Raw genomic sequence first — 24,379 nt, 5'->3', positions numbered from 1 at the left:
GTCCCTTCCTACCTGAACTAGCCTACGGTCCTGTGACAACAGGGCTGGTTAAAGGGCAGAAAAACCCAAAAGGGGACAAGAAAACTGGGATGCACTTCCCGCACTCCCTCAAAGGCCTCTGACAGCGCACACAGAAAAAAACAGGCCGTAGTAGCACACTCCCTCACGCAAAGCAGAAACACCCCTGTGCTGCGCGGTGCTACGAGGGGAGGGGGGACCGGAGCCGGGTACACCCGCCAGCCAGACACTCGGACAAGCCGCCAGCCCCGCTCCGAGGCGTGTAAAAGCGGGGCGGCGGGGCCGGGGAGCAGCGAGCGAGCAGCCGGGGCTGTGCTGCGGAGCAGGTGAGCGGGGCCGGGCGGGCAGCGGGGACCCCGTCCGGCACCAGAGCCGGCACCGGCACCGGCACCGGCACCAGAGCCGGGACCGGGACCGGGGGCAGAGCTGAGCCTCGCCTCGCCTCGCTGTTCCACAGGTTGCACCAGTTGCCGGGATCGCTGCGCACACGAGCAAAACGTCGTCCGAAATGGCAGCCGAGGTGAGGGTGAACTTTGCTTCTCTGGAGGGGTAGTCTCGGGGGTGCTCTGGCAGACGTGAGCTCAACTGAGTTAAAATCTAAAGTTAATCTCTCAGTTTGGAGTTCCTGATTGCAAACGCGTCTGCTGCAATGTTTCTGCTGACCCACCTCTTACTTTGGTGGAAACCTGTAATACTGAAGATATACCTAGATGCCTAGATAGACCTGCTCCCCATTCAAGCGCTTAGCCTCTGGTACTGGCCTTTAGTTTAGCATCCCCTATGCCGTGCTCCTGTGGGCACCAGATGCACGCTGAGGGCCTCTAACACTTGTCTGTTTCGATTCCGATTCCCCCCTCTGCCTTCCCTCAGCTCTCTGACAAAGCTGCCTTGACGACATCAAAAAACACGTGCCTACACTCCTACCTCTGTAGGCTCTCTCCTGCTGTCCTCTCAGGCACGTCCTTTCCGCAGGCATCGGCAGAGAGGTGGAGACAGTCACTAGGGAAAAAGTTTCTAAGGTTACTCAAGAGTGCTTTGTCTGACTGATAAGGCCCGGGCACAGATAAGCTTGCAACTGTCCCGCCAGCTTCTTGCTGTCCATGGTAGTTATAGTGTACAGCATGAGAAGAGACCGACAGGGGTGTTTAAAAAATCAAGTAGATTCCTAATGACTACCCACTCTGCAATGGCAATTGCATTTAGGCCCTTCCTTTACATGTCCTCCCGTTTCTTTTTTGTGCCTGCTAGCGCTGGAGAGTTGCTTTTGAAATCCGGCGTAAGTTGTAAGGTCTCCGCACGAGTAAAATTCCTATCCATTTCAGTGCAAGTTTGCCAGGGTCAGGGCTTCAGGGGGTGTCCTACCTGGGCAAGCAAAAGGCTTCTGGTCAAGTGACATTACATGGCTCTTAGCTAGGGAATCCACTCAGTTGCCGAATCACTGGGGGAAAAAAGCTTACACACACCCTGCTGCGATGCATAGCTGGAATTGTGTACCTGTCTTTGGTCACCCAGTGAAGTAGTTATGTAGACGCAGATGACACGTTCAAGTGAGTGAGGTTACCATATGAATCTTGGTTTGGGTGGAAAAACAACCTTTGTTCCTATGTGTTCTGAAACCTTCTTCTTGTCGATATATTTTTCTGAACATTCCTGATGCTGAAAGGTACCCAGATCTCCCTTTCTGGAGTCTGCACCTTAACCAGTTTTATGCTAATCTTATGCCAAAGCTTGCAAGCACATCACGGACTCTGGAGATGCTTCAAACGGTAACGGCAAACACTTCATAATGTGGCTTGTGCTGGCCTAGAGCTCTCTGTCAATCGAGGAGAAATCTCCCTGCTAGCTCAACAGCGCAAAAACGACTTAGAGAACACTAGCTTTCACTATCTTCCTTACTGACCGCCTTACTTTTTCCCCCCTTTAAAAGGCTATCAAAGGGTTGTTGACCGGCAGCTGCCTCAAAAGAGAAATCCGTGCCGGTCTTGCAGCGTATGCCCCGATAGTCATTGCAAGGACTCCCGGCAGAGTCCTGCAGGAGTAAAGTATCTTGGAGGATTCCTGAGCCAGACCTGACACCTCAAGGGCTAAGTGCTAGTGACAGTGACACGTTCTCCACCTCTTCAACTACTTGCCAAAGGTCCCGAAATCCAGGGGCCTCAATGGTACAGCACTGAAAGGACAGAGCTGAACATGGCCTTTATATTGGATAAACAGATCACTGGATGTTACATGCGTAGCACCATACCTGAAGTTATTAGGCCTCTTTAATTTGCTTCTTCCTCTCTCTCAGGGGGATAAACTTTGGGGAGGAAGATTCAGTGGAAGCACAGATCCAGTCATGGAGATGTTCAGTGCTTCCATTACCTATGATCAGAGGCTGTCTGAAGTTGATATCCGGGGCAGCATGGCTTATGCCAAAGCCTTGGAGAAGGCTGGGATCCTATCTAAACCTGAGCTGGAGAAGATCCTGAGTGGCCTGGAAAAGGTATTTATTTCCTTCACAAACTGGCACGCGTGCTGGAACGAATGGCTTCTTATCTGACAGCATCTGTAGTAGCCCCCCTGATCTGCTGTTCTAAAAAGCATCTTCAAATGTCCTCGTGTCCTAGTCCTTAGAGCTAGGCGTGTGCTGAAGTGCTTTGTGAAAGGGAATGCTGTCCTAAATCATGGACGTGACAGGCCCATGTGTATTGGACTCGGTACACCTGGAGGCATTCTGGGCAGGCGACTGATGCTCAAATTGCATCCCGCTAAAGGCACCAAAGCCCAACAGTAGGATGTGAACCAGCTGACAAGCCCCCACTGACAGCCTGAAGCCCTGATGTGCACACTGTCAATGCTCGTTATGGCAGCCCCGGTGCCCCGGTGAGGTGTGCTCAGTGTGACCTGCCCGCACGTCCTCTTCAGACTGAACATTCACGAGGAATTGTTTCAGTATGAAATAGGAATATTCTTTTTCTGCTGGCACTTGGGATCCTTTTGAGTCTGGCTGACTGAGTTAGTAGGAAGCAATGCATAGCATTGTATAGCGGTGAAGAGAAGTCCGCAGCTAAGCGCTTTTTTAAAATCTCCATTGTTGTTGCTCACCCACCGTGGACAATGGTGAGTCTATACAATCTTTGTATAGGAAAATCTTTGTGGACAATGCTAAAGCAATCACTGACATTTCAGCTCACTTTCTCGTTGCAATGCTTAAATCCTCCTATAGCCATAACACTGCAGAATCATCACGGGGAGAGACATGAATCCCACCAAGTGCAGTATAGAATATCTGGATATAGCAAGCAGCCAGCCTTGGCCTGAAAGAACAGGAATGCCAGAGCTCGCGTGAGACTTAACACTTTGATTTCCATTGGGACGGCAGAAGCTGGCATTCGCTGGGGACAATTACAGCCCCCACGCGCAGCAGGGTAACAGTAGTGGCTGACTGGTGTTTCTGCTGATGTTTGTAGATCTCCGAGGAATGGTCTAAAGGAGCCTTTGTGGTGAAACAAAGCGATGAGGATATCCACACTGCCAACGAACGCAGACTAAAGGTTCGAGTCCTCTAACCGCTTGTTCCCGCTCCTCTGTAGCTAGATCTGCTTGACGTTAAGTGCATGCGCCTCTGTCCCACTGTGAAACTCCTCCGGACCTTGTGGCACTCCGGGCCTTATGGCACAACCACGTGTCTCCCAGACCCCTTTTGTGGAAGAGGCGCTGTACAAACGTAGAACCCAAACTTGCCCTTCCCCAGAAGGGATCCCATGGCTACTCACAGGATCCTAGAGCCGAGTCCCGTCCAGGCAGGGAGGAGGTCTGCTCATGCGGAGTCTCCTCCTTAGAATACAGAGGCGCTGACAGAAATCCTCCTCTCGTCCTCAGGAGCTGATTGGAGACATAGCTGGAAAGCTGCACACTGGAAGGAGCAGGAACGATCAGGTATGCACAGAACTGGCTGGTTTTCCTCCTTCCGTATTCCTCCCCCTCCTCAGTTCCTTAATCAAATTTCTTTATGCCATCTTTCACGTGCCCTGACGCTCTCCAGCATGTACTCCCTAGGGCTTTAAACTAGTGACGCCGCAGTGACTCATCCGCGCAGGGGAATGGGCTCTGCAGGATTGCTTCCTGGTGGTATAAGGCCGCAAACGTCCACTGACATCTCTTTGAAAGCCTACAGAAACCGTGACTTTACTGGCTGGGTGCCATGCATCTTTCAGGATCAGTCCTTCTACTGATGACCGACTTGCGTCAGTGGGGGATTTTCTGATCCAAAGGTGACCATACCCAAAAAGTCCACCGAAAAGAACGGGCTTTGATCCTGTTCATGGAAAGCAAGATACAGCGGCTTTCACAAATCAGTGACCAGGGACACACCTGGTAAGAGGAAGGTGTCCCTTCCCATCACACAGAACAAGGAGGGGATAACTCTGCTACGGCTCTCTGCTGGACAGGATTTGGTCACTAAGTATGTCACATTCTGCTTTGTCTGACTGTGGCTGGTCTCGCCCAGGTTGTGACTGACTTGAAGCTGTTAATGAAGAATTCCCTCTCTGTCATCTCCACTCACCTCCTGCAGCTCATTAAGACCCTGGTGGAACGCGCTGCCAAGTAAGTCCTATTCCATATCCACGGCCTTGGCCTTGCAGGGGCAGGAGACTTCTAGGCTTGCTCTTTGACTGACACCAATCAGGGCAGCAGCAGGGTCTTCTGCGGAGGAAGTTACAGACAGGCAGTGTGTGATAGCACAGGGAAAGACAACAGCCCCTCCTTCTCCACAGGTCACCTCACAGAGACCTTCCTCTTCCCCCAGTGTACCCTGGCAAAGGAACTGAGGCGGGAGGTCCGCACAAGACTTCAGAAGGTGCCAAATCCATCTGAAGGAGTGGGGAACTTTAACATGCTTCAAGTTGCTACGTAGGAGAAAAGCTCAGCTCCGTTAACTCCTGCCTAACTCTCCTCCTCACAAACCACACTCACAAACGAGTGGTGGACTGGGGAATCTTTGCCTGCCACAGAGGGATTGCTGTCCCAGGCAATTTCCCAGGGAGGCCTAGGGCAGACACACCACACTGGAAGACCGGGAGATCTAAACCCAGTGTGCTTAGGTAGCAGGTGACAGGGAGAGGAAGACGTGGATCAAATTCAGCACAACACAGGTTAAAGATGTTCTCTTCGTGACCTTGCCAGGAAACCCTGGAGTGTACCTGCCACTGCCTTCTCTCCTGACAGCTGCTGCTCACCTCTTTCTCTCCTTTCACACGCAGGGAAATTGATGTTATCCTCCCTGGCTACACCCACCTGCAGAAAGCTCAGCCCGTCAGATGGAGCCAGTTCTTGCTCAGGTAAACACCTTGCACACTTGGCGGGAGGAAGCCGCCTCCACCCGCGGGGCCCTGCTCAGCTGGAGCCTAGAAGTGCATCATCCTCTGAGGGGGCAGCCCGGGGCGGTGACAAACCAGAGCTAACCTTGCAAACTGGAACAGGAGCTCCCCGTGTTGCTGCGTGGCTCTGACCAACCGGGGACCCAAGCACTGAGTGGGCAGCGGAGGCCAGCTCCCTGTATGCTCCATCCTTTGGCCACAGTTACACCTCAGCTAATGGGGTAACATGGAGAATCTTGTACGGCCGCTAGCTGCTCCACTTCAAAGGCCCTTAGTGCCTAGGCTCCATTTCAAGCCTCTTCTGTTTGAGCGGGGATCCCAGGCTCCAGGCGTGGCAGCATACTGCTTGGGAAGGAAAGTGACATTTTCTGGCTTCACGTGCTTCATCTCTCATGTCCTTTCCTAGCCATGCTGTTCCTCTGACCCGTGATTCTGAGCGCCTGGGAGAGATGAAGAAGAGGATGAACGTCTTGCCTTTGGGAAGGTAAGGCCTACTGTTCGTGTAATCGCTGGGCCTTGCTTTGCTCTGCCAAGTCTTCAGAGGCGCCTTCCCCGCTTCCTAGAGCTCAGTTTTGGTTGCGATATGCAGGGTATCTTGCATGACTTCTGTTTCTTTCTTCCCTGGCAGCGGTGCTCTGGCTGGCAACCCACTGGAAATTGATAGAGAGCTTCTGCGTAGTGGTAAATGTCTCCCTACGACTGAGTGGCACAGGACTACCTGTAGTATCTAGGAGGGAGGGAAGCACTGATACATGGCTCCCAATGGCACTGCAATGCACTGTCCCGGAGCCAAAGCCTTTCTTTCGTAAGGCTTTTTACTGCAATGAGACAGGCAACGCCTGTGAGGTCGGAGCAGGAAGAGCCACCTCTGCTGCACGCTGGCTGCCTGGGGCTAATAACAAAGACCCCAGTCAGTGTCACACTTAAGCATGTTTGTGTTCCTGGGACTACTCAAGGGCTCACAGTCACCTGCATGCTGGGGCAACCTGCTGCATCCAAGCTCCAGCCATGCCAAGCCTGACCTCCTCTGTCCATCACTTTCCTTACAGAGCTGGACTTTGCTTCCATCAGCCTGAACAGCATGGATGCCGTCAGCGAGAGAGACTTTGTGGGTAAGCACAACCCAATCACATCTTCCCACCGCTATTTTAGAAGCAGGCTTCTGAGACCTTCCCAGCTAACCTCCTTTAACAAGGGGACCAAAATCCCTCACTAGGAAGTAACTCCAAAGCTCCAGTCAGGGCTCCCTGGGTTGTCAAGCAAAAAAGCACCTTTTTCACCTCCCAATTTCCTGCCTTCCCTGCAGTGGAATTCCTCTCTGTTGCCACCCTGCTGATGATCCACCTGAGCAAGATGGCTGAAGATCTCATCCTCTACAGTACCAGCGAGTTTGGCTTTCTAACCCTCTCTGACACCTACTGGTAGGTTTCTGGTCTCTGGGCAGAGAGCCCTTCCCTCAGTCTCTGCTGCTCAGCTACCCTCACCTGAGAGAATGAGACAGTGGTTGGGGTCTCCCTGCTGCACAAGGCTGACACGGCATTAAAAGGCTGGCAGAAAGGCAGCCTTAGGGTGAACATTCCTCAGTAACGACCACTTTTTTCTCATTCTGGTACCTCAACCAAGTCTGCCTTCAGCAGACACTCCTCCCCAGCAACTGCTGGCAGAGAGAACTTCCCCCTCTGCTGGGAATGCCTGCCAAAGCCCTTCCTTGGCTAGCCGGGTCTGCGATCCTAACACACTCCTTGTCTCTCAGGGCGGCACAACCACAGCCCTCCCTCTCTGAGGTCACAGCAACGCTTAGGCTGGCCTGCTGATACCACCTATGGAGAGGCTTGGGGGGAAGCCTCCTTTTTGCTTCCTCTTTGAGGGGTGGGACTGCGTGGTAGCTCCAGACAAGACTGCAAAACCAAAGGCTTTGCTGTGGGAAACACGAGAAACTCAGCACACTCAGCTCACTGCTTTCCAACACCCTAGAAAGGTGTCCGGGGAAGGGGGACCTATGTGTCGCTTTTGGAGGGCTGGGTCAGTACGCTGCATGACCTGTCTTAGCCTGTGTCTGCATGGACTGGGGTCTTGCTCACCGTTACACTCCACACACCTTTCTTTCAGCACTGGCAGCAGCCTGATGCCTCAGAAGAAGAACCCCGATAGTCTGGAACTCATCCGCAGCAAAGCTGGTCGTGTGTTCGGACGGGTGAGCCTGCTAAAGAAAGAAGCGGGACGGGGAAACTGCTCATACCAGGGCTGAAGAATCTCCTTTCTTCTTGCCTCTGCGTAAAGAAATGTGCCCTGAGCCCCTGCTGGGGCAATGTGCTTCTCTTCCCAGAACTAACTGCCTCACCTCTTTCTCTCTGCAGTTGGCTGCTATTGTCATGGTTCTCAAAGGACTTCCAAGCACCTACAACAAGGATCTGCAGGTAAAACAGATGTTAGTCCTCACACCACCTCTCTGAGCAGACGCAGCTGGCTTCTACTCTTGAGCAGTCTTGCCACTGCGTTTCCCAGCACAGACCCTGCTTGCGTGCAGGATGCTGAGAAGGGGGCCGAGGCACGGCATGCTGCAGTTGACACCCCGGCCCCTAGCAGGAGCCCCTGGCATGACGTGCCTGCTCTGCTGGCTGGGCTGCTCAGGCTGTTGGGCTTTTGGGCTGCATCAGGCTGACTTACAGCAATTTCCATGCCCGTTCTAACGCAGGAGGACAAGGAGGCCGTCTTTGATGTCATCGACACCCTGAATGCTGTGCTCCAGGTTGCCACTGGAGTGATTTCTACCCTCCAGGTAAGGCTTCAGCCTCTCACTATCGAACATGGTTGGGGCGCACATTCTGAGAGTAACACCGGTAAAAGAGCTCTAGACTCGTCCTAAGATGGAGGCACTCTTCAGTGCCTCACCCATACTGCTCATTATGGCCCCCCAATGTCCGCTCACGTGTCCCCGAGGAGGAGCTGATGCTAATGTCTCCCTCTGACCCTCCTTTCTGCAGATCAACAAGGGGAACATGGAGAAGGCTCTGAGCCCTGAGATCCTGTCGTCTGATCTGGCTCTCTACTTGGTTCGTAAAGGAGTAAGTACCCGAGGGAGACTTGGAGCTGTGGTTTCTTTGGATGCAGAATACTGCTCAGCGAGGGCCTGAGATGAGGCCTTCTGTTCTGTCCCCAGGTGATGATCAGTCTGGGTCAACAAACACGAAAGCTGGAAACCCATTCTTTACATGTATCCCAAGTAGTGGAACTGCTGCCGGGTGGACTTGGTAGTAATTTACAGGTGGAGTTTTACCTCCTATCGCCTCCCCTCTTCACACCCCAGAAAACCCAGACTCAGATGGCATTGCCCTAGGTGAACACCAGACAGCCAAAAAAGACAGCACATCCATTTTTTCCTTCGAGGCTGCACCCCAGTTGCCTGGTCACTGACTGTGGCCTCTGCTTCTCACTGCAGATGCCATTCAGACAAGCCCACATCGCCTCTAGGAAGGCCGTCCACCTCGCCGAGTCTAAAGGCATACCCATCAATAACCTCAGCCCGGATGACCTGAAGACCATCAGGTTTGTGTCACTATTCTCTTGCCGTGACTCCCCTCAACAGGCAGGTATCGGCCTCCCTTCGTATGGGCCTCCTTACGGTGCCCTTCCCCAAAATGCCTGGGCCGCACAGCTCCCCAGAGTCCTCCTGGCCTGAATATCAGTGCTGCTACTGCTGGGCCTGAAATAACTGAAGGGCGACAACATCGCTACCATTCAGCTCCAGCGGGGCATGGGCAGCAGCTCTTGGGAGGGACTGGAAGAAACTCATGCCCTGACCTGGCGGCACCAGCCCTCCAGAAGAGTTTGGCTCCAAACTTCCTCGCTCTCCCCTCGGAGCTGACTCTTTGGTCTGCCACAAGCAGCTACTGCCAGGCACCAGAAGTGCAGAAGCAGGGCTGCAGGCGGTCTTTCCCCGTGGAAAAAGGCTCCGTCTACACTCCCTCCCCGTCTCTGCAGGCAGTGAGCATGTAAAGCCAGCAAACAGCACCCAGCGCTCTCCACTGACACCTCTTCTCTTTGCCTCCCCAGCCCCCTGTTTGGCAGTGACGTCTCCCAGGTCTTCAACGTCGCCAACAGCGTGGAGCAGTACAGGGCCATGGGCGGTACCGCCAAGAGCAGCGTGACTGCCCAGATCGAGCGGCTGAGGGAGCTGCTGAAGAAGCTGAAGGAGCAAGCTTAGAGTGTGGGGAGATATCCCGTGGATGCAGCGTTGTGCCTGTCACGCTAATCTGGAGTTAATAAATGCTGGGGTGCATTGTAGTTCACTGAAACTCCTGTCTTGCGTCTTTCTTCTTAGGGGCAAGATTGAGCTGGGCTTCCTCAGCCCTCGTGAGGCTTGGGGAAATGTTCACTGGTGTGAAAGAACGGGGGATCTCCCCTCCCTGGCAGTGGAGCTGGGTTATGGGGTGTTCAAGCCCTCGGGGGCTGGTAGGTAGAGAGCGGCAGGAGTGTCTGTCTACAACAAGAGACCTGAAAACGTGTCTCTTGGAGGGGAGGGTGGTGGACGAGGGAAGTGATCGTCCCTTTGTGCTCGGCACCGGTCACACCGCACCTCGAATACTGTGTTCAGTTTTGGGGCCCTCTCTGCAAGAAAGACATTGAGGTGCTGGAGCGTGGCCAAAGAAGGGCAACGGAGCCGGTGAAGGCTCTAGAGCACAAGTCTTTTGAGCAGCGGCTGAGGCAACTGGGGTTGTTTAGCCTGGAGGAAAGGAGGCTGAGGGGAGACCTTATCGCTCTCTACAACTACCTGACAGGAGGCTGTAGCGAAGCGGGTGCTGGTCTCTTCTCCCAGGTAACAAGTGATAGGACGAGAGGAAACGGCCTCAAGTTGCGCCAGAGGAGGCTTAGATTGGATATTAGGAAAAATTTCTTCACCGAAAGAGTTATCGAGCACTGGAACAGGCTGCCCCGGGAAGTGGCTGAGTCACCATCCCTGGAGGTATTTAAAAGACGCGTAGACGTGGCGCTTAGGGACATGGTTCAGCGGTGGGCTGGGTAGTGTTCGGTTAACGGTTGGACTCGATGATGTTAAGGGTCTTTTCCAACCTAAACGATTCTACGGTTCTATGCAGCACAAGGCCGGACCCAGCAGTGCCAGAGCAGGCTACACAACGGGCTGAGGGAGGCTTGTGGGTGTGCACAGAGAGGGATACCTGGTACTGCATCTGCAACACATGCCACATCTCCAGCTATCACTGCCCTCCTCGTAGGAGTATGCTTGCCTGCCTGCCTGCCTGCCTGCCTGCCTTCTGGCAGGGGGCATTAAGTGGCCAAAAGAAGTCTCCTCACCACCTGGCACCAAAACTTGCATACTCTTAGGCAGGACTTGGCCAGCAGGTCAACCCACAGGTCGTTCCAGCCCATCACAAAACCACCTTTGGCTCTGGTTTCCACCAAAGCACAGGGGTTGCATGGTCCCAGGTCAAGCTTTTTCCTCTGTGTGACCCAGGCCAAGCTAGCCGGGGCAGAATGCTTGAAAAGAGACTGGCATGGCTGGCTGCCTCTTACAAATCTTAGACTGTCTTCCTTCTGCCCTTACAAAAATATAATCAGAACAAAGACCAGGAAAAGCCTTACTTGGGGAATGAGAACGCAGCAACCTTGTGTCTTTCACAGGGTGAAAATGCTTGATTGAACAAACGCTTGAAACATTACTCCCCACTACTGTGCTGCAGTCATTTCTGGACGGAATATGCCTACTACTTGACTCAAAAGGTAGAGAAAGACCAGTTGGCTACAGGGAAGGTGGGGCGATTTTCATTAAACGCTAAACCAGCTTGAACCTGGCACCCGCAGCACAGGAGCGCTAGTTTTGTCACGGACAATCGCTTTTCTGTCACAGCATTTTAAAGCTGGCGCTTTGCTCAGCACCCCGCCCTCCATGCTGATGCAGCAACACGTTATTGACTGCAAGACTCTCTAACCCACGTAGGTAACGGCACTAACGCAAGCATTGCCTCACCACGTTCAGGTTAAGGGCTGTAGCACAGACAGCACTAACTGCCATGAGCTCAATCTCCTGCCATTAACGAAGTACCCCAGGACACACAAAGTGCTTTCGTCCCACCTTTGTAGCATTTGTGCTTTAAACACGTGGGAGAACCAGCAACAGAACTTCCCTTTCTTCAACACTTCCCCCCCACCTCAGTCTCCCCTTATTCTGGCCCGAAACCTGATCTATTCTCCTGGCATCTAAAGAACGGCACGGTTCAATCACCACTCCATAAAGCTCCGTTGTGTTTGCTCTGTTACCTCCTGCTGTGTTTCTGTTTTGGCACTTGTGTCTCACTCTCCAGATAGGTTAGCTGTGGCCAGGAGATCACTTACGCACACTTAGCTGGTAGGGGGAAGGAGCAAGAGAGGGAGGGGACACCAATCCCCAACACCAACAGAGGCAGAAGAAGGGATACCTCCTCATCTCCACCTCCTCACGGTTCTTTTTTTTTTCCCCTCCCATAAGCTTTCTCGATCTGTGCCACTCCCCTCTTTTTCCCTATTTGCGTCTGCTCCTGCTCCCGCTCCCCTTTTTCCTCCTATTTGCTCCTGCTCAGTACCTTCAGAGGCCTCAGCTGAATAGGTTGTCTCTCGCTCCCAGCAGCAAATGTCCGGCATTGGTCCTCGTGGCCAGTGCTGAGTAACACAGGGCCCTGCCAAACTGAAAGCAAAAGGGAGGTCTTAGCAGATTATCACGCCTCGGTTTCCTACTTCAAGGAGCAGTTCATCATCACTGGTACGTCCCACCCAGCCACCCTCTTCGTAACAGTGCGAAATAAGTTAGACTGGGAGGGACCTGTGGAGGTCCCTGAAGCTCCACAGGCATCACAGGAGTGTGTGGTCCACAGCATCTTTGGACTTTCACCATCACCCTACTATGACTCACTGTGATTTGGGTTTTTAAAGCCCTGTCCCTTACCACGGGAAGATCTGTATAGGCAGAAGGGTCAGTCGCTTGGACACTACTCTGGACTTGGTCTTAAATACCTCCTCCATTACAGACCACAGGAAGGGACTCAGGCCAAGAATTCACGTAGGCTGATCGTGAGCTACTGAAACGCTCAGCAGATGGCTACGTAACTCTGATCTGACACCCAAGCAGATAACAAACCTACAGAAGGGCTCTTGAAACATTACAAGAAGTAGTGAACTCTTCACTGGATCCCCCGAAGGAAAAGATCTCTAACCTGCTTTTACGCTCTGGAAAAATCCCGCTGCATATTTTGCCTCCTAAACAAATTGCTGTGCCTGGTCTTTTTATCCCCTAGCTCTCTAGTGAAGAAGCTGAGCTAGTAACACTTCTCTGCCACCACAAGAGAGCTGCGAGAACAGATGCACTGCGTGACGGCAACGTCCCCTGCAGGCACCATGGGTGAATTTGAGACAGCAATAGCCAAACGTGTCCATCTAGACTGGACTCCTCTTTGCCAGGGGCAACACAAACCAACTTCATTGTGATTCTTCAACCATTTCTATTCCTCACCTTACAGAGAGATGCACATACAGGTAAGTGGGAAAACATACCAAGAGGCCTGGAACTGATGGAACAGAAACTGGAGCTTTCACCGTTACATTTAACCGTGTAACTGTTTAGATGCAGGTAATATCTAGAAATCAAAGCTGTCGTGTATCACACATACATAGGGTTAATGATGTGTGAAAACACAAACAGCAAAACAGAGAGAGGGGAACTCTGAAAGTGCCACAGAGAGCCCATTTGCCCGCTTCTAGCCCTGCGGGTCACAAATGCTGTCTCTGAGGGAGAGGTGCCAGGACCAGCGGGGTGCCCTCTAACCCCTCCTGGCTGCAGTGCCTCGGGCACCCTCCCCCTTCCCTTTTTCACTCTGGGCAATCTCTGTGCACTTTCTTCAGGCAGAAAGATGTACCATCTTTGCATGGGCTGTGCATGTTCCACACAGCCGCGTGAGCCCGTATCACAGACACCACGAGGTAAAGCCTCTCCCTGCGTACGATTCATTCTGGATGTAAATCTAGTCCTTGCTATTTTGCCAAATCCTCAGCAGCCTCCTGTCAAAGCCCACAATAAGGACAAAGACTTTCATCAAAGATGAACATGTCGAGAGAAGCATTAAAAATGAGGGACGTGAGAAGAGGAAGGATTCGGGCAACAAAATGGTTCAAAGAGCTTTCTCGGTGTAGACAGCACGATGCTCTGTGCATCTGCAAGCCTGGAACTCTGAAAGGGAGCAGAAAAAATGATCATAAGGGGAAATGTATGAGAAGCGGTGAATTAATAGTTGGCTGCGAATCCAGAGAGAGAGTTTGAGCCTTGTTCTGGACTGATCCTGAAGGCAGCACACTGGAAACCCAGCTGCAAGAGGTACTTGCTCATTCAGGCTGCGTAGCCAGAGGCTGCCTGATGCTAGCCATGTCACTCTGCCCGTGTCCTCTCTGCTGCAGAAAGCAGCACGCCCTAAACAGGCAACCCCACTGTGCCCTAGACTTCATCGTCAACTCAGAAAGGGGACGAATAGTAGGACAGAGAAGAACATAGGAAAGACAGCTGGACTAGGTCCCTTCCTACCTGAACTAGCCTACGGTCCTGTGACAACAGGGCTGGTTAAAGGGCAGAAAAACCCAAAAGGGGACAAGAAAACTGGGATGCACTTCCCGCACTCCCTCAAAGGCCTCTGACAGCGCACACAGAAAAAAACAGGCCGTAGTAGCACACTCCCTCACGCAAAGCAGAAACACCCCTGTGCTGCGCGGTGCTACGAGGGGAGGGGGGACCGGAGCGGGGCCGGCCCCGGGGACACCCCGCCCCGCCGGGGCGGGACGAGCCGCCAGCCCCGCTCCGAGGCGTGTAAAAGCGGGGCGGCGGGGCCGGGGAGCAGCGAGCGAGCAGCCGGGGCTGTGCTGCGGAGCAGGTGAGCGGGGCCGGGCGGGCAGCGGGGACCCCGTCCGGCACCGGCACCAGAGCCGGCACCGGCACCAGAGCCGGGACCGGGACCGGGGGCAGAGCTGAGCCTCGCCTCGCCTCGCTGTTCCACAGGTTGCACCAGTTGCCGGGATCGCTGCGCACACGAGCAAAACGTCGTCCGAAATGGCAGCCGAGGTGAGGGTGAACTTTGCTTCTCTGGAGGGGTAGTCTCGGGGGTGCTCTGGCAGACGTGAGCTCAACTGAGTTAAAATCTAAAGTTAATCTCTCAGTTTGGAGTTCCTGATTGCAAACGCGTCTGCTGCAATGTTTCTGCTGACCCACCTCTTACTTTGGTGGAAACCTGTAATACTGAAGATGTACCTAGATGCCTAGATAGACCTGCTCCCCATTCAAGCGCTTAGCCTCTGGTACTGGCCTTTAGTTTAGCATCCCCTATGCCGTGCTCCTGTGGGCACCAGATGCACGCTGAGGGCCTCTAACACTTGTCTGTTTCGATTCCGATTCCCCCCTCTGCCTTCCCTCAGCTCTCTGACAAAGCTGCCTTGACGACATCAAAAAACACGTGCCTACACTCCTACCTCTGTAGGCTCTCTCCTGCTGTCCTCTCAGGCACGTCCTTTCCGCAGGCATCGGCAGAGAGGTGGAGACAGTCACTAGGGAAAAAGTTTCTAAGGTTACTCAAGAGTGCTTTGTCTGACTGATAAGGCCCGGGCACAGATAAGCTTGCAACTGTCCCGCCAGCTTCTTGCTGTCCATGGTAGTTATAGTGTACAGCATGAGAAGAGACCGACAGGGGTGTTTAAAAAATCAAGTAGATTCCTAATGACTACCCACTCTGCAATGGCAATTGCATTTAGGCCCTTCCTTTACATGTCCTCCCGTTTCTTTTTTGTGCCTGCTAGCGCTGGAGAGTTGCTTTTGAAATCCGGCGTAAGTTGTAAGGTCTCCGCACGAGTAAAATTCCTATCCATTTCAGTGCAAGTTTGCCAGGGTCAGGGCTTCAGGGGGTGTCCTACCTGGGCAAGCAAAAGGCTTCTGGTCAAGTGACATTACATGGCTCTTAGCTAGGGAATCCACTCAGTTGCCGAATCACTGGGGGAAAAAAGCTTACACACACCCTGCTGCGATGCATAGCTGGAATTGTGTACCTGTCTTTGGTCACCCAGTGAAGTAGTTATGTAGACGCAGATGACACGTTCAAGTGAGTGAGGTTACCATATGAATCTTGGTTTGGGTGGAAAAACAACCTTTGTTCCTATGTGTTCTGAAACCTTCTTCTTGTCGATATATTTTTCTGAACATTCCTGATGCTGAAAGGTACCCAGATCTCCCTTTCTGGAGTCTGCACCTTAACCAGTTTTATGCTAATCTTATGCCAAAGCTTGCAAGCACATCACGGACTCTGGAGATGCTTCAAACGGTAACGGCAAACACTTCATAATGTGGCTTGTGCTGGCCTAGAGCTCTCTGTCAATCGAGGAGAAATCTCCCTGCTAGCTCAACAGCGCAAAAACGACTTAGAGAACACTAGCTTTCACTATCTTCCTTACTGACCGCCTTACTTTTTCCCCCCTTTAAAAGGCTATCAAAGGGTTGTTGACCGGCAGCTGCCTCAAAAGAGAAATCCGTGCCGGTCTTGCAGCGTATGCCCCGATAGTCATTGCAAGGACTCCCGGCAGAGTCCTGCAGGAGTAAAGTATCTTGGAGGATTCCTGAGCCAGACCTGACACCTCAAGGGCTAAGTGCTAGTGACAGTGACACGTTCTCCACCTCTTCAACTACTTGCCAAAGGTCCCGAAATCCAGGGGCCTCAATGGTACAGCACTGAAAGGACAGAGCTGAACATGGCCTTTATATTGGATAAACAGATCACTGGATGTTACATGCGTAGCACCATACCTGAAGTTATTAGGCCTCTTTAATTTGCTTCTTCCTCTCTCTCAGGGGGATAAACTTTGGGGAGGAAGATTCAGTGGAAGCACAGATCCAGTCATGGAGATGTTCAGTGCTTCCATTACCTATGATCAGAGGCTGTCTGAAGTTGATATCCGGGGCAGCATGGCTTATGCCAAAGCCTTGGAGAAGGCTGGGATCCTATCTAAACCTGAGCTGGAGAAGATCCTGAGTGGCCTGGAAAAGGTATTTATTTCCTTCACAAACTGGCACGCGTGCTGGAACGAATGGCTTCTTATCTGACAGCATCTGTAGTAGCCCCCCTGATCTGCTGTTCTAAAAAGCATCTTCAAATGTCCTCGTGTCCTAGTCCTTAGAGCTAGGCGTGTGCTGAAGTGCTTTGTGAAAGGGAATGCTGTCCTAAATCATGGACGTGACAGGCCCATGTGTATTGGACTCGGTACACCTGGAGGCATTCTGGGCAGGCGACTGATGCTCAAATTGCATCCCGCTAAAGGCACCAAAGCCCAACAGTAGGATGTGAACCAGCTGACAAGCCCCCACTGACAGCCTGAAGCCCTGATGTGCACACTGTCAATGCTCGTTATGGCAGCCCCGGTGCCCCGGTGAGGTGTGCTCAGTGTGACCTGCCCGCACGTCCTCTTCAGACTGAACATTCACGAGGAATTGTTTCAGTATGAAATAGGAATATTCTTTTTCTGCTGGCACTTGGGATCCTTTTGAGTCTGGCTGACTGAGCTAGTAGGAAGCAATGCATAGCATTGTATAGCGGTGAAGAGAAGTCCGCAGCTAAGCGCTTTTTTAAAATCTCCATTGTTGTTGCTCACCCACCGTGGACAATGGTGAGTCTATACAATCTTTGTATAGGAAAATCTTTGTGGACAATGCTAAAGCAATCACTGACATTTCAGCTCACTTTCTCGTTGCAATGCTTAAATCCTCCTATAGCCATAACACTGCAGAATCATCACGGGGAGAGACATGAATCCCACCAAGTGCAGTATAGAATATCTGGATATAGCAAGCAGCCAGCCTTGGCCTGAAAGAACAGGAATGCCAGAGCTCGCGTGAGACTTAACACTTTGATTTCCATTGGGACGGCAGAAGCTGGCATTCGCTGGGGACAATTACAGCCCCCACGCGCAGCAGGGTAACAGTAGTGGCTGACTGGTGTTTCTGCTGATGTTTGTAGATCTCCGAGGAATGGTCTAAAGGAGCCTTTGTGGTGAAACAAAGCGATGAGGATATCCACACTGCCAACGAACGCAGACTAAAGGTTCGAGTCCTCTAACCGCTTGTTCCCGCTCCTCTGTAGCTAGATCTGCTTGACGTTAAGTGCATGCGCCTCTGTCCCACTGTGAAACTCCTCCGGACCTTGTGGCACTCCGGGCCTTATGGCACAACCACGTGTCTCCCAGACCCCTTTTGTGGAAGAGGCGCTGTACAAACGTAGAACCCAAACTTGCCCTTCCCCAGAAGGGATCCCATGGCTACTCACAGGATCCTAGAGCCGAGTCCCGTCCAGGCAGGGAGGAGGTCTGCTCGTGCGGAGTCTCCTCCTTAGAATACAGAGGCGCTGACAGAAATCCTCCTCTCGTCCTCAGGAGCTGATTGGAGACATAGCTGGAAAGCTGCACACTGGAAGGAGCAGGAACGATCAGGTATGCACAGAACTGGCTGGTTTTCCTCCTTCCGTATTCCTCCCCCTCCTCAGTTCCTTAATCAAATTTCTTTATGCCATCTTTCACGTGCCCTGACGCTCTCCAGCATGTACTCCCTAGGGCTTTAAACTAGTGACGCCGCAGTGACTCATCCGCGCAGGGGAATGGGCTCTGCAGGATTGCTTCCTGGTGGTATAAGGCCGCAAACGTCCACTGACATCTCTTTGAAAGCCTACAGAAACCGTGACTTTACTGGCTGGGTGCCATGCATCTTTCAGGATCAGTCCTTCTACTGATGACCGACTTGCGTCAGTGGGGGATTTTCTGATCCAAAGGTGACCATACCCAAAAAGTCCACCGAAAAGAACGGGCTTTGATCCTGTTCATGGAAAGCAAGATACAGCGGCTTTCACAAATCAGTGACCAGGGACACACCTGGTAAGAGGAAGGTGTCCCTTCCCATCACACAGAACAAGGAGGGGATAACTCTGCTACGGCTCTCTGCTGGACAGGATTTGGTCACTAAGTATGTCACATTCTGCTTTGTCTGACTGTGGCTGGTCTCGCCCAGGTTGTGACTGACTTGAAGCTGTTAATGAAGAATTCCCTCTCTGTCATCTCCACTCACCTCCTGCAGCTCATTAAGACCCTGGTGGAACGCGCTGCCAAGTAAGTCCTATTCCATATCCACGGCCTTGGCCTTGCAGGGGCAGGAGACTTCTAGGCTTGCTCTTTGACTGACACCAATCAGGGCAGCAGCAGGGTCTTCTGCGGAGGAAGTTACAGACAGGCAGTGTGCGATAGCACAGGGAAAGACAACAGCCCCTCCTTCTCCACAGGTCACCTCACAGAGACCTTCCTCTTCCCCCAGTGTACCCTGGCAAAGGAACTGAGGCGGGAGGTCCGCACAAGACTTCAGAAGGTGCCAAATCCATCTGAAGGAGTGGGGAACTTTAACATGCTTCAAGTTGCTACGTAGGAGAAAAGCTCAGCTCCGTTAACTCCTGCCTAACTCTCCTCCTCACAAACCACACTCACAAACGAGTGGTGGACTGGGGAATCTTTGCCTGCCACAGAGGGATTGCTGTCCCAGGCAATTTCCCAGGGAGGCCTAGGGCAGACACACCACACTGGAAGACCGGGAGATCTAAACCCAGTGTGCTTAGGTAGCAGGTGACAGGGAGAGGAAGACGTGGATCAAATTCAGCACAACACAGGTTAAAGATGTTCTCTTCGTGACCTTGCCAGGAAACCCTGGAGTGTACCTGCCACTGCCTTCTCTCCTGACAGCTGCTGCTCACCTCTTTCTCTCCTTTCACACGCAGGGAAATTGATGTTATCCTCCCTGGCTACACCCACCTGCAGAAAGCTCAGCCCGTCAGATGGAGCCAGTTCTTGCTCAGGTAAACACCTTGCACACTTGGCGGGAGGAAGCCGCCTCCACCCGCGGGGCCCTGCTCAGCTGGAGCCTAGAAGTGCATCATCCTCTGAGGGGGCAGCCCGGGGCGGTGACAAACCAGAGCTAACCTTGCAAACTGGAACAGGAGCTCCCCATGTTGCTGCGTGGCTCTGACCAACCGGGGACCCAAGCACTGAGTGGGCAGCGGAGGCCAGCTCCCTGTATGCTCCATCCTTTGGCCACAGTTACACCTCAGCTAATGGGGTAACATGGAGAATCTTGTACGGCCGCTAGCTGCTCCACTTCAAAGGCCCTTAGTGCCTAGGCTCCATTTCAAGCCTCTTCTGTTTGAGCGGGGATCCCAGGCTCCAGGCGTGGCAGCATACTGCTTGGGAAGGAAAGTGACATTTTCTGGCTTCACGTGCTTCATCTCTCATGTCCTTTCCTAGCCATGCTGTTCCTCTGACCCGTGATTCTGAGCGCCTGGGAGAGATGAAGAAGAGGATGAACGTCTTGCCTTTGGGAAGGTAAGGCCTACTGTTCGTGTAATCGCTGGGCCTTGCTTTGCTCTGCCAAGTCTTCAGAGGCGCCTTCCCCGCTTCCTAGAGCTCAGTTTTGGTTGCGATATGCAGGGTATCTTGCATGACTTCTGTTTCTTTCTTCCCTGGCAGCGGTGCTCTGGCTGGCAACCCACTGGAAATTGATAGAGAGCTTCTGCGTAGTGGTAAATGTCTCCCTACGACTGAGTGGCACAGGACTACCTGTAATATCTAGGAGGGAGGGAAGCACTGATACATGGCTCCCAATGGCACTGCAATGCACTGTCCCGGAGCCAAAGCCTTTCTTTCGTAAGGCTTTTTACTGCAATGAGACAGGCAACGCCTGTGAGGTCGGAGCAGGAAGAGCCACCTCTGCTGCACGCTGGCTGCCTGGGGCTAATAACAAAGACCCCAGTCAGTGTCACACTTAAGCATGTTTGTGTTCCTGGGACTACTCAAGGGCTCACAGTCACCTGCATGCTGGGGCAACCTGCTGCATCCAAGCTCCAGCCATGCCAAGCCTGACCTCCTCTGTCCATCACTTTCCTTACAGAGCTGGACTTTGCTTCCATCAGCCTGAACAGCATGGATGCCGTCAGCGAGAGAGACTTTGTGGGTAAGCACAACCCAATCACATCTTCCCACCGCTATTTTAGAAGCAGGCTTCTGAGACCTTCCCAGCTAACCTCCTTTAACAAGGGGACCAAAATCCCTCACTAGGAAGTAACTCCAAAGCTCCAGTCAGGGCTCCCTGGGTTGTCAAGCAAAAAAGCACCTTTTTCACCTCCCGATTTCCTGCCTTCCCTGCAGTGGAATTCCTCTCTGTTGCCACCCTGCTGATGATCCACCTGAGCAAGATGGCTGAAGATCTCATCCTCTACAGTACCAGCGAGTTTGGCTTTCTAACCCTCTCTGACACCTACTGGTAGGTTTCTGGTCTCTGGGCAGAGAGCCCTTCCCTCAGTCTCTGCTGCTCAGCTACCCTCACCTGAGAGAATGAGACAGTGGTTGGGGTCTCCCTGCTGCACAAGGCTGACACGGCATTAAAAGGCTGGCAGAAAGGCAGCCTTAGGGTGAACATTCCTCAGGAACGACCACTTTTTTCTCATTCTGGTACCTCAACCAAGTCTGCCTTCAGCAGACACTCCTCCCCAGCAACTGCTGGCAGAGAGAACTTCCCCCTCTGCTGGGAATGCCTGCCAAAGCCCTTCCTTGGCTAGCCGGGTCTGCGATCCTAACACACTCCTTGTCTCTCAGGGCGGCACAACCACAGCCCTCCCTCTCTGAGGTCACAGCAACGCTTAGGCTGGCCTGCTGATACCACCTATGGAGAGGCTTGGGGGGAAGCCTCTTTTTTGCTTCCTCTTTGAGGGGTGGGACTGCGTGGTAGCTCCAGACAAGACTGCAAAACCAAAGGCTTTGCTGTGGGAAACACGAGAAACTCAGCACACTCAGCTCACTGCTTTCCAACACCCTAGAAAGGTGTCCGGGGAAGGGGGACCTATGTGTCGCTTTTGGAGGGCTGGGTCAGTACGCTGCATGACCTGTCTTAGCCTGTGTCTGCATGGACTGGGGTCTTGCTCACCGTTACACTCCACACACCTTTCTTTCAGCACTGGCAGCAGCCTGATGCCTCAGAAGAAGAACCCCGATAGTCTGGAACTCATCCGCAGCAAAGCTGGTCGTGTGTTCGGACGGGTGAGCCTGCTAAAGAAAGAAGCGGGACGGGGAAACTGCTCATACCAGGGCTGAAGAATCTCCTTTCTTCTTGCCTCTGCGTAAAGAAATGTGCCCTGAGCCCCTGCTGGGGCAATGTGCTTCTCTTCCCAGAACTAACTGCCTCACCTCTTTCTCTCTGCAGTTGGCTGCTATTGTCATGGTTCTCAAAGGACTTCCAAGCACCTACAACAAGGATCTGCAGGTAAAACAGATGTTAGTCCTCACACCACCTCTCTGAGCAGACGCAGCTGGCTTCTACTCTTGAGCAGTCTTGCCACTGCGTTTCCCAGCACAGACCCTGCTTGCGTGCAGGATGCTGAGAAGGGGGCCGAGGCACGGCATGCTGCAGTTGACACCCCGGCCCCTAGCAGGAGCCCCTGGCATGACGTGCCTGCTCTGCTGGCTGGGCTGCTCAGGCTGTTGGGCTTTTGGGCTGCATCAGGTTGACTTACAGCAATTTCCATGCCCGTTCTAACGCAGGAGGACAAGGAGGCCGTCTTTGATGTCATCGACACCCTGAATGCTGTGCTCCAGGTTGCCACTGGAGTGATTTCTACCCTCCAGGTAAGGCTTCAGCCTCTCACTATCGAACATGGTTGGGGCGCACATTCTGAGAGTAACACCGGTAAAAGAGCTCTAGACTCGTCCTAAGATGGAGGCACTCTTCAGTGCCTCACCCATACTGCTCATTATGGCCCCCCAATGTCCGCTCACGTGTCCCCGAGGAGGAGCTGATGCTAATGTCTCCCTCTGACCCTCCTTTCTGCAGATCAACAAGGGGAACATGGAGAAGGCTCTGAGCCCTGAGATCCTGTCGTCTGATCTGGCTCTCTACTTGGTTCGTAAAGGAGTAAGTACCCGAGGGAGACTTGGAGCTGTGGTTTCTTTGGATGCAGAATACTGCTCAGCGAGGGCCTGAGATGAGGCCTTCTGTTCTGTCCCCAGGTGATGATCAGTCTGGGTCAACAAACACGAAAGCTGGAAACCCATTCTTTACATGTATCCCAAGTAGTGGAACTGCTGCCGGGTGGACTTGGTAGTAATTTACAGGTGGAGTTTTACCTCCTATCGCCTCCCCTCTTCACACCCCAGAAAACCCAGACTCAGATGGCATTGCCCTAGGTGAACACCAGACAGCCAAAAAAGACAGCACATCCATTTTTTCCTTCGAGGCTGCACCCCAGTTGCCTGGTCACTGACTGTGGCCTCTGCTTCTCACTGCAGATGCCATTCAGACAAGCCCACATCGCCTCTAGGAAGGCCGTCCACCTCGCCGAGTCTAAAGGCATACCCATCAATAACCTCAGCCCGGATGACCTGAAGACCATCAGGTTTGTGTCACTATTCTCTTGCCGTGACTCCCCTCAACAGGCAGGTATCGGCCTCCCTTCGTATGGGCCTCCTTACGGTGCCCTTCCCCAAAATGCCTGGGCCGCACAGCTCCCCAGAGTCCTCCTGGCCTGAATATCAGTGCTGCTACTGCTGGGCCTGAAATAACTGAAGGGCGACAACATCGCTACCATTCAGCTCCAGCGGGGCATGGGCAGCAGCTCTTGGGAGGGACTGGAAGAAACTCATGCCCTGACCTGGCGGCACCAGCCCTCCAGAAGAGTTTGGCTCCAAACTTCCTCGCTCTCCCCTCGGAGCTGACTCTTTGGTCTGCCACAAGCAGCTACTGCCAGGCACCAGAAGTGCAGAAGCAGGGCTGCAGGCGGTCTTTCCCCGTGGAAAAAGGCTCCGTCTACACTCCCTCCCCGTCTCTGCAGGCAGTGAGCATGTAAAGCCAGCAAACAGCACCCAGCGCTCTCCACTGACACCTCTTCTCTTTGCCTCCCCAGCCCCCTGTTTGGCAGTGACGTCTCCCAGGTCTTCAACGTCGCCAACAGCGTGGAGCAGTACAGGGCCATGGGCGGTACCGCCAAGAGCAGCGTGACTGCCCAGATCGAGCGGCTGAGGGAGCTGCTGAAGAAGCTGAAGGAGCAAGCTTAGAGTGTGGGGAGATATCCCGTGGATGCAGCGTTGTGCCTGTCACGCTAATCTGGAGTTAATAAACGCTGGGGTGCATTGTAGTTCACTGAAACTCCTGTCTTGCGTCTTTCTTCTTGGGGGCAAGATTGAGCTGGGCTTCCTCAGCCCTCGTGAGGCTTGGGGAAATGTTCACTGGTGTGAAAGAACGGGGGATCTCCCCTCCCTGGCAGTGGAGCTGGGTTATGGGGTGTTCAAGCCCTCGGGGGCTGGTAGGTAGAGAGCGGCAGGAGTGTCTGTCTACAACAAGAGACCTGAAAACGTGTCTCTTGGAGGGGAGGGTGGTGGACGAGGGAAGTGATCGTCCCTTTGTGCTCGGCACCGGTCACACCGCACCTCGAATACTGTGTTCAGTTTTGGGGCCCTCTCTGCAAGAAAGACATTGAGGTGCTGGAGCGTGGCCAAAGAAGGGCAACGGAGCCGGTGAAGGCTCTAGAGCACAAGTCTTTTGAGCAGCGGCTGAGGCAACTGGGGTTGTTTAGCCTGGAGGAAAGGAGGCTGAGGGGAGACCTTATCGCTCTCTACAACTACCTGACAGGAGGCTGTAGCGAAGCGGGTGCTGGTCTCTTCTCCCAGGTAACAAGTGATAGGACGAGAGGAAACGGCCTCAAGTTGCGCCAGAGGAGGCTTAGATTGGATATTAGGAAAAATTTCTTCACCGAAAGAGTTATCGAGCACTGGAACAGGCTGCCCCGGGAAGTGGCTGAGTCACCATCCCTGGAGGTATTTAAAAGACGCGTAGACGTGGCGCTTAGGGACATGGTTCAGCGGTGGGCTGGGTAGTGTTCGGTTAACGGTTGGACTCGATGATGTTAAGGGTC

The 24,379-nt window shown here is 53.1% G+C and overlaps 2 protein-coding genes across 4 annotated transcripts; both read left to right on the top strand.

Moving 5' to 3' along the window:
- Positions 1-278: 278 nt before the first annotated feature.
- Positions 279-9,667, top strand: LOC143168412 (argininosuccinate lyase-like). 2 transcript variants are annotated; one of them, XM_076354824.1, is made up of 17 exons: positions 279-344; positions 476-538; positions 2,309-2,503; positions 3,471-3,554; positions 3,883-3,939; positions 4,511-4,608; positions 5,265-5,342; positions 5,788-5,865; positions 6,010-6,062; positions 6,431-6,493; positions 6,688-6,802; positions 7,491-7,575; positions 7,739-7,798; positions 8,077-8,160; positions 8,366-8,446; positions 8,821-8,927; positions 9,435-9,667. In XM_076354824.1, the coding sequence occupies exons 2-17, from the start codon at positions 527-529 to the stop codon at positions 9,583-9,585; spliced, it is 1,401 nt and encodes a 466-aa protein (XP_076210939.1). In that variant the 5' UTR covers positions 279-344; positions 476-526; the 3' UTR covers positions 9,586-9,667. The 2 variants fall into 2 exon arrangements, with proteins under 2 accessions (XP_076210939.1, XP_076210940.1); XM_076354825.1 differs by lacking the exons at positions 8,821-8,927; positions 9,435-9,667 and adding an exon at positions 8,542-8,747.
- A 4,554-nt stretch (positions 9,668-14,221) lies between these two features.
- LOC143168411 (argininosuccinate lyase-like) lies at positions 14,222-23,613 on the top strand. Of its 2 annotated transcripts, XM_076354821.1 has the most exons (17): positions 14,222-14,287; positions 14,413-14,475; positions 16,246-16,440; positions 17,408-17,491; positions 17,820-17,876; positions 18,448-18,545; positions 19,202-19,279; positions 19,725-19,802; positions 19,947-19,999; positions 20,368-20,430; positions 20,625-20,739; positions 21,428-21,512; positions 21,676-21,735; positions 22,014-22,097; positions 22,303-22,383; positions 22,758-22,864; positions 23,372-23,613. In XM_076354821.1, the coding sequence occupies exons 2-17, from the start codon at positions 14,464-14,466 to the stop codon at positions 23,520-23,522; spliced, it is 1,401 nt and encodes a 466-aa protein (XP_076210936.1). In that variant the 5' UTR covers positions 14,222-14,287; positions 14,413-14,463; the 3' UTR covers positions 23,523-23,613. The 2 variants fall into 2 exon arrangements, with proteins under 2 accessions (XP_076210936.1, XP_076210938.1); XM_076354823.1 differs by lacking the exons at positions 22,758-22,864; positions 23,372-23,613 and adding an exon at positions 22,479-22,684.
- The last annotated feature ends 766 nt before the right edge of the window (positions 23,614-24,379 follow it).

The sequence above is a fragment of the Aptenodytes patagonicus genome, chromosome 17 (assembly GCF_965638725.1).
Source record: "Aptenodytes patagonicus chromosome 17, bAptPat1.pri.cur, whole genome shotgun sequence".
NCBI lineage: Eukaryota > Metazoa > Chordata > Aves > Sphenisciformes > Spheniscidae > Aptenodytes > Aptenodytes patagonicus.
The sequence above is the reverse complement of the archived record's forward strand: the minus strand, read 5'-3'. Positions and strand labels throughout refer to the sequence as shown.

Bases quoted from the DNA above. Each gene is read 5' to 3' on its own strand.
- LOC143168412 (XM_076354824.1), top strand. The intron at 6,803-7,490 runs GTAGGTTTCTGG...CCTTTCTTTCAG, and splicing joins ACCCTCTCTGACACCTACTG to CACTGGCAGCAGCCTGATGC. The intron at 7,799-8,076 runs GTAAAACAGATG...GTTCTAACGCAG, and splicing joins CCTACAACAAGGATCTGCAG to GAGGACAAGGAGGCCGTCTT.
- LOC143168411 (XM_076354821.1), top strand. The intron at 20,431-20,624 runs GTAAGCACAACC...CCTTCCCTGCAG, and splicing joins CAGCGAGAGAGACTTTGTGG to TGGAATTCCTCTCTGTTGCC. The intron at 22,384-22,757 runs GTAAGTACCCGA...TTCTCACTGCAG, and splicing joins TCTACTTGGTTCGTAAAGGA to ATGCCATTCAGACAAGCCCA.